The 8425-nt window shown below is 44.9% G+C and overlaps 1 protein-coding gene across 2 annotated transcripts; it reads right to left on the bottom strand.

Moving 5' to 3' along the window:
• Positions 1-912: 912 nt before the first annotated feature.
• Positions 913-6802, bottom strand: Il1rn (interleukin 1 receptor antagonist). 2 transcript variants are annotated; one of them, XM_055600498.1, is made up of 5 exons: positions 6714-6802; positions 6516-6567; positions 4806-4894; positions 3676-3788; positions 913-2492 (listed from the first exon to the last, which is right to left on the bottom strand). In XM_055600498.1, the coding sequence occupies exons 1-5, from the start codon at positions 6730-6732 to the stop codon at positions 2277-2279; spliced, it is 489 nt and encodes a 162-aa protein (XP_055456473.1). In that variant the 5' UTR covers positions 6733-6802; the 3' UTR covers positions 913-2276. The 2 variants fall into 2 exon arrangements, with proteins under 2 accessions (XP_055456473.1, XP_055456472.1); XM_055600497.1 differs by having other exon boundaries at positions 6516-6778.
• Between the last annotated feature and the right edge of the window lie 1623 nt (positions 6803-8425).

The following is an 8425-nucleotide window of genomic DNA, read 5'->3' as shown; positions in this document are numbered from 1 at the left end:
TGAGACAGTTTTTCTATATAGCCAGGGTGGTCCTGGAACCCACTTTGTAGACCAGACTGGGCTCAAACTCAGAGTTCTTTGCCTTTGAGTTCTGGGATTAAAGGTATGAGCACCAAACCTGTCAAAAGCAGTGCTTTTCAAACTTTGGCCTTTGTGGTTCCCTTGAGGGTCTGGCTAAGGTAAGCTCCTAGGACAGGAAGTCTTGGGTGAAGCCCAGAGACCAATATTTGTATTCCCAACTGATGCTGTTGCCAATTTTGAATCATTCTTGAAGCACGGAAGCTTTGAGCCCTGACTCCCCCAGGAGTGATAATAGCAACATATCACTCCTCAGTAGAGAGGGGTGTTGCAAAGACTAAAGTGCTCTGTGTTAGCTTTCGTTTGTGTGTTGAGATGGGAAAACCGAACCCCAGAACATTTTAATTAGCTCAGCCTGAGCACACATGGCAAACAGGAGGTCAAAACATGACCACAGGGTCACAGGCTTCCGCACAGCACCTGTTCCCCTCTGTGTTGGTTACTGTCTTGTTACCTGCTGTTTGACCTGGGAGCATTCAAGCTTTAGTGAATTTGAACCACGTGTTTATTAAGGTTCTTGTATTGTGTTGGGGGGAGCTGGCTGTGGTTTGTTTTTATCTTTGCCATTGTGGAGTGTTGAGTTGAGTGCAGATCTGATACTTACATGTTTACTTGTCCATAATAAGTATTTGGGTTGTTTTCACTTAGAGGATTCATGGTGGACAACAATGTTTGGTGTCCTGTTACCCAGGCAGTGAGAACCAATAAGGAAGAAGACTTTCAGAGAGAAAACAACTATTCTCTAGCCAAAGAGTTAAAAAGATCCCCTAGCCTCCCCATTTTACCGGCACCCTATGCCTTAGGCCTAGGCACATAGTCACAACCAACAAAGTAGACATTTTCAGAGTTTTATTGTAAAATAGAGATAAAGTCACAGGGAGGAATAAGAATCTTTCTATCCAGCACATCACATGCATATTCACTGAGTACCTGCTAAGAAACAAAGCAGGTTCTCCTCCCTGTAGAGAGAGAGACCCAACACACACACACACACACACTCACACACACACACACACACACACACACACTCACACACACACACACACTCACACTCACACACACTCACACACACACACACACACACACACTCACACACACACACACACACTCACACTCACACACACACACACACACACACACACACACTCACACTCACACTCACACACACTCACACTCACACACAAGCACCACATGTGCCGCTCCCTGCTTTCTGGAGCTCACATTCTGGCAGAGGAAACACAAGTCTCAAGGTTAGAAGTGCTAAAATGGTCAAGAAGTAATTAGTGGGTTCATTTGCACAGTAAGAAGGACCCGAGAGCCACATCTGCACAGTGACTTGGGGAACTTCTCCAGGCAGAGGTTGTAGGTTTGGAGTGCAGATGGTGTTTCAGCTGGACAGGAGGATGAAGACTATTGAAATAAAAAAAGGGGGGGGAGGATTATGGGGATAATATAGTCCAAGAATTTTTAATTTTTCAGTTAGGGCATCATATAAAGAAGGAAAAGAGGAAATTTTATTTTCATCTATTTTCCCATGCTTATTCATTTCACAAATTCAGGAACATCTAATTCTCAGCCCCTCTCGGAAGAACTCTGCCCCACACGGAGTAAGGCTGGCCTAATAAAATAACTTTGAGTTCCTTAATTTCTGGTTTCTAGATCCTCACAGGCTTCCCTGTGGGATGGAAGCATAGCTGGGTGGCAGAGCACGTGTGATGCTTTGATGGGTGTCACCTCAAGCACTAAAACCAAAATGAACAACAAGGAGAGTAGAACAAAAACCCTCTCCATAGTCTGGCACAGGTTTATAAAGCAGGGCAAGGGAGCCACTTGGGAGGTATAGCCAAGAGATTTGATTGGTCTGGACTGAGAACATGTAGAACAATGGATGAAAAAAAGTTGGGGGAGCAGAAGGCACCTAGGCCAAGCAAGTGGTCTAGACTTGATCCAGAGGCAATAAGAAAAGGTTTTGAACAAGGGCCTGCCGTGATCCAATTTGAAAGATCACTCTGGAAGTGCCATGGGGATTGGGTTAGCCAACAGACTGAGGGCAGAGATCCGTCATCAGGGTTCTTTTCCTCCTTCTGCTGTACACTCTGCAAAAGTTGTTCTTCAGACCATAATGATGACCAGAGTGAGGAGGCAGTTGGTGGCAGTGTTGATGGCCTGGGAGTGGGGAAGGACAGGTCTAGGTGGTACTATTGGTCTTCGTGGAAGTAGAACTTTGTGACTGTAAGGGGTTCTTCAGGTGTGTTGGTGAGGCTTACAGGCCGGTCAGCCTCTAGTGCTGTGCAGAGGAACCAGCCTGGACAGGCAGCCGACTCAAAGCTGGTGGTGGTGCCTTTCTCTGAGCGGATGAAGGTGAAACGTTTGTCTTGTTCCTTGTTCCTGCTCAGATCAGTGATGCTAATTTCCTGGAAGTCAAGAAATGGTCAGGTGATTGCTGAGGGCCCAGAAGGTCCTGGTTGTCTATCTCCACACCTCCTTTAATGCTGCTACTCTCTGAGGGTTCAGAAATGCTCTCTTGGAGACCCGGCCAAAGAGCACAGGCTCCAAAATTCTCAAGATAGCACAAATAGAAGAGGCTGTCCTGTTGTCATTTCTTGCATTGAAAAATCATGCCATCGTGGTCATAGTACAGTAAGTATAGCAGATACATGGTCCCATAAGCACAGACTAAAGCCATAGAGGCAGTGACCTGTCAGGATATGACTCCTTTAAGGAGAGAGGGTTGTAAAGAAGGGGGGGTGTCTTGAAGCCCATAGGATATGTTATATGAGATACCCTGGCAGTCCTTATTACATTTAGAATAAACAGTCATTCCTTTCCACCCACTCCCAAAAGGTGGTCCTGTCCATTGGTAAGAGTTAGTGACAAACTCAAGGTTGTGGCTATTTGCAGTTGAGTTAAAAGTTTGTCCAGCTAGCCCTCAAGATAATGTTTGAGCATCCCATTACTATTGAATAGGTAAAGGAGTGACATAGCTCTGTGTGGGATGCCAACTAGTAACATAGATAATGATTGACAATTGACGTATATAGTCTTGAGAATTGACCTAGCTAGATGCAGGTAGGTTCAGGTGGGTTAGGAGGCCCAGCACAAGACCCATGGTGGTTCAGGTCCTGTGATAGTGTCATAGAGGTGTTTCTCCATGAAAAAAAAAAATGCCTTCTCCTAGAGTTCAAACCCTTGTGCAATGCCTTTCTATAATGAGTCCATATTAACCATGTCACAGGCTTTTGCCAACAAACTATGTAAGTCCAAGTTTAATAAGCATTTTCACATTGAGGCTCATCTTTCTGGAATAATCTCTCATAAAAGTTGGCCACCACGCTACAAGGAAGCTCAGGGTGTCTACTTAATGAGACACATAGAGGGTGTCACATAGAGGGTGGTTTAGAGGATGAGAAACCACCTTGGACACCCAATACCATCCAAGAACATTATTGGAAACTACTTCAGCAGTTACTTAAACATGATTCTTTGAGAAAGAAAGAACCTGCCTCATCCTTCCATTCACACAGTTATGAGAACTGCTTGTGGTTGTCATAAGCCATTGGGGTTTAGAATGGTTTGATAGCTAAACCAGATTCTTACCTCCAGCTGGAGCTTCATAGCATCTCCAGACTTGACACAAGACAGGCACAGCTTCCCCCCGTGGATCCCCAAATACACACTATGGAGGTCAATAGGCACCATGTCTATTTTTTCTGGAGAAGAGCAGAGGGTGGAGTCAGAAGGAGAGAAGAGGCGGGGGTGGGGCAGAGTCTGTGGGTATTTTATATCTCCTTTTTAAACTAAAATTTCAAGGTCAGAAGGTCAGGAAGGCTCTGTCTTTCTAGCCTGCAAAAGATCCCACTGAGCACACTTCACCTAGATATTCCTAAGGCCTGCCTCTTCCACACTGTTCCCAGCCTTCCTTTACTTTCTCCAGTGAACATGTCTTTCAGGTCAACAGATACACTGTTAATAGACAGGTGCAAAAGCTTACAAGGCCCATGAGCAGGCTCCAGGAGCCTGTGGACTTAGAGTCCGCTTTCCCACCTGCTGCTGGGTAGCAGTAGAAAACCCAGCCTCCCATGTTGAGCATGCTGATGAGAGAATTACTAGAAAGACAGACAGGAAAGGACAGTTTCTGAATAACTACTGAATAAGACAGGAAAATGGAGAAAGGGCTTTGGGAATACTGAGGAGATACAGGTAATGCCTCTTTGTAACACAAACAGAGATGTAGGAACATTAAACTCCAGAGCTAAAGGAAATTCAAATTCTGTAAACTAACTGCTCTCATTTTTCTAAAAGAAAAGGTGAAGAACCTGTGGGTGATGTTCCTCCAAGTTCATCTAGCTTTGTCCCTAAAGTAGCTGGGTACATGATGAGGGTGGTATCAACAACAAAAAATTATTATTCATTCATGTACATGGTATATTAGCTTAGGGTGAGGATAGGGTTTGAATAACACAGGAGCATGGTAGTCTACCAGCTCAGAAGGACTAAGGAAGTTCAGCTGTACTTTCTGGCCCCTATTCCTCCTAGGTGTATCCCTGGGGCATTGTGACACAGTCTATACCTTTTTCCACTCTCTTGAGGCCATTTCCATGTGTTCCCTCTGGTGGCCATGTCTCATTTCCAACTCAACAGAAATGAGGACATCCCACCTACAGCTAGAGAAGCAGGGCAAGTGACCTTGCATCCACATCACATTAGCTTCCCTGCTATCCACTCACCTTCTAATTTAGTATTTGGTCCTTGTAAGTACCCAGCAATGAGTTGGTTGTTCCTCAGATAGAAGGTCTTCTGATTAATATCCCATATTCTGAAAAACAAAATGGCCTGGCTGTAGTAGGCAGGATAACACCCTTTCCTATTTCCTCAGAGTCACCTAACTTACATCTAGATCTGCTGGAATTGTGGTGTTTAGCAAGTTCATAATACAAATGAGAAGATTCAAGACAATACTGTATAAAAGATATCACACAGCTGGTGAACAGAAAACCTCTTCTTCTTGCTCCTCACCCTAGAATCCCAGCATACACACCACTGCTTCAGCAGAATTTTCTATACAGCATCACCCTCTGAGAGACCCTTAGGCAATGCAAACACATCTTATTCACCCTACTAAGCAGGAGAGCTGCCAGCTACATAGATTCTTCTGTTTTCATGCATTTATGTGTAAATTTAGATGGCCGTCTGAAACTAGTAGCCACCACAGTATTACAAGTTCAAGAGTTAGAATATATTGCAGCCAATCTTAGACCTGGAAATCTGTAGCTAGAGCTTTTACTTCTCTTGCCTGTCACTTGCTCTGGATCTGGCAGGGACAGTTGTCCCTGGGAACAAGTCAGCTTCCTTTCTAGCTCATGCAGTGGCCTGTGGGTCATTGTCTGTCTTCTTGGTGAAGGGCTCTCTGGCTTCCAGAGAGGCAGGCAACAGTGAAATGTGAAATAGTGTGCTGATGATATGACATTGGACCTTTTCCAGTCAAAGGAGCTGACAGGACTCCTTGGCTAGCTTGGAGCAGCCCAGGAGCTCAAGGCCGGGCAGGACAAACTAGGTACTCTGCATGTGAAGAGACATATGTACCTTTGGGACTGGCTTCTACTCCTATGGTGAGTTTCACACTGAAGGGACATAGTAGCCTTGCTTGAAGGACTCCAGGGACCTCTCTTGGGGGTGCTAAGAGGATGTTGTGGGAAATCTCACAAAGCAGTTACCGTATCTGTGGAACAGATTTGCCTTGGCCTAGATGGGTATACACACAGTCAGAGTCCCAGTCTCTAGCTGTGGGAGCAGAAAGAGTCAATAGGGAAGTGACTCAACACAGACCTCACTCTCTGGAAGGATCAAGGACAGATTTTGCACCAACAATCTCTTTATTTATTTTTTAATCAAAATGAAGTCCTGTAATTTTTACTATAAGGTTGATAATATCTCCCAAGGCTCTTGATCCAATTTGAAAAGTCAAGTAATTTTTCAGGCACTTTACAGTTCTCAGAGCACCAGTCTCAGAACATGGTTACAGTATCACTCATGCATTTAATTTTCACAGCCCTGAAAGGCACACAAGGCTTTATCACTAAGTCAGTATCATATTTACGGGAGACTCCAAAGAGAGATCTTCCAAGTCAACACAGACACAGGCTGTTGACTATTGGTCTGAGCCTTTGATTGTGTCCTTCTAAGTTTTCTTCTTTGCTAGATCCCAAAGCTAGCATTATTCCTGGACGACTGTCCCTCACTTACTGAACACCTAAGTGTCTGGGAAAGTGAGGACAGTTGACTGCTCTGTTGTCCATGTATGGAATAGTTTAAAACATAAGCCTAAAGACTGTGCTTGAATCAAGGATATCTGTTTCCATCCCATCCCTGTGGATGGGACATATGGCATGTGTCTCAGGTCCCTGATCTATGCAACCGTTTGTCTTTGGAAGACTTACCGGAAGGCTTGTATCTTGCAGGGTCTTCTCCCAGAAGGGCGGCAGGCTGCCTCTGAATGAAACAGAAGGAAGAGGAGGAGAGAGATTAGGTGACTGCACAGTCCCCTGCAGATTTCCATTCTGAGGCTCCAGCAAGGCAATAGAGACTAGAGACTGCCATTTCAGGCTTAAGGTGGTTGCTTATAAAGAAAGATTCACCAGCCTGCGCTGCTCTCATTCCGTCCCACTGTCAGAAGCGGAAAAACCCTCATATTTCCAAAAAGAGAAACCCTTGCTGTTGTCACTTTCAACCCTGCCGAGTGTCGCAATGGTGTGTTGTAACCGATCTCCTCCCCCTTTTACCCTTTGCAATTTCCCCAAAATTGAGCTCTCTGTTTCCCCTTCATGGTGTTCCTGGGAAGACACAATGAAAACCAGACTCCCTCATTTGCATGACAGGTGCTCTGAGTCTGTTGGTGTTCCTGCCCCTGCCTCTGCTGCCCTCCACAAAACAGATCTGAGCAGAAATGTTTCCTTTTCATCAGAAGGCAAGTGATAGGGCCTGGTGAACAACGGACAGTGTCAAGTCACTATTACTTGTGTTCTTTGGAGAAGGGACAGTTGGCTAGACTATGGATAAACATTGTGTCCAGAAACGGATGGTAAATATTTGGTGTTTTGTGAACCATCCAAGGTCAACATAATACTCAGCTCAGCTGTCATAGTGCAAAATCACAAGCAATTGTAAGCCTGAAAACTCAACTCTGTTCCAACATGCCTTATTTTCAAAACAGGTCAGGTCATATGTAGCACGTAAGTTTGTTGACCCCTGCTCTAAAGAAATAGGTCCCTCCCAAGAGACACTTTCCTCAATTCCACAAACGGAAAGTTGGAATCTTATTTATTTACTTACTTACTTATTATTTTTAACATTTTATGCACTTTGTATCCCAGCTGTAGCCTTCTGTCTTTTCCTCCAGGTTCCACCCTCCCTCCCTCCTTCCTTTTCCTCCCGATATGCCTCTTGCCTAGTCCACTGATAGGGGATGTCCTCCTCCCCTACTATCTGACCCTGGCCTGTCAGATCTCATCAGGAATGGCTTCATCCTCTTCCTCTGTGGCCTGGTAAGGTTGCCCCCTTCCCCCCCTGGGGAGGTGATCAAAGAGCCGGCCACTGAGTCCATGTCAGATACAGCCCCTGCTGCTCTTACTAGGAAGTGGTCTAGGTTCTCTCCATGGACAGTTGGAATTTTTTAGAGGTGATTTCATTTCCAAATCATGGTCTCAGAAAAGTGGATGAAGAATGTGGACAGCAACAGATCCAGATTCCTTCTCTGCCACTTGTCACTACCAGCTATGTGACCTTGAAAATGTCACTTCATTTATTTGTGTCTCTGTCTCGTCATTCTCAGAATGGGGAGGATCATGTGTTCTCTGAAGGCAGAAGGAAAGAAGGAAGTTAAGTTTGGTCCCAAGTGGATGTTAATAAACATTAACTTCCTTTCATGCCATTTTCTGGACAGTTGAGGAAAGGTAAGGACCTTCCTAGTTTATGTTTTGAAAAGGTGAAGAGTCTTTATGTGTTCCCCTAAGGGAGAGTGCTTTCCCAGGAGTACAGGCGAAGCTGTACTTTAGAACTGGATTAGAGCATAGTGGGCACCTTATCTCAACCTCCCACTAAAGAGATGCACAAAGATAAATAAAGGGAAGGGTCGCAGAGCTTGTTAATGGCAAAGGACCGACAAACCAGTTCTTGCGACCAGGTCATCCCACACCCATTGAGCATAATGCATCTGACATTATTTTCTTTTTGGTTTTAGAGAGTTTCTTTGTGTATCCCTGGCTGTCCTAGAGCTTGCTTTGCAACCAGGCTGGTCTTGAAATCAGAGATCCACCTGCCTCTGCCTCCTGAGTGCTGGGAGTAATGATGT

This window comes from Psammomys obesus, unplaced genomic scaffold, assembly GCF_907164565.1.
Source record: "Psammomys obesus unplaced genomic scaffold, mPsaObe1.curated_primary_1811, whole genome shotgun sequence".
Classification (NCBI taxonomy): Eukaryota; Metazoa; Chordata; class Mammalia; order Rodentia; family Muridae; genus Psammomys; species Psammomys obesus.
The sequence above is the reverse complement of the archived record's forward strand: the minus strand, read 5'-3'. Positions and strand labels throughout refer to the sequence as shown.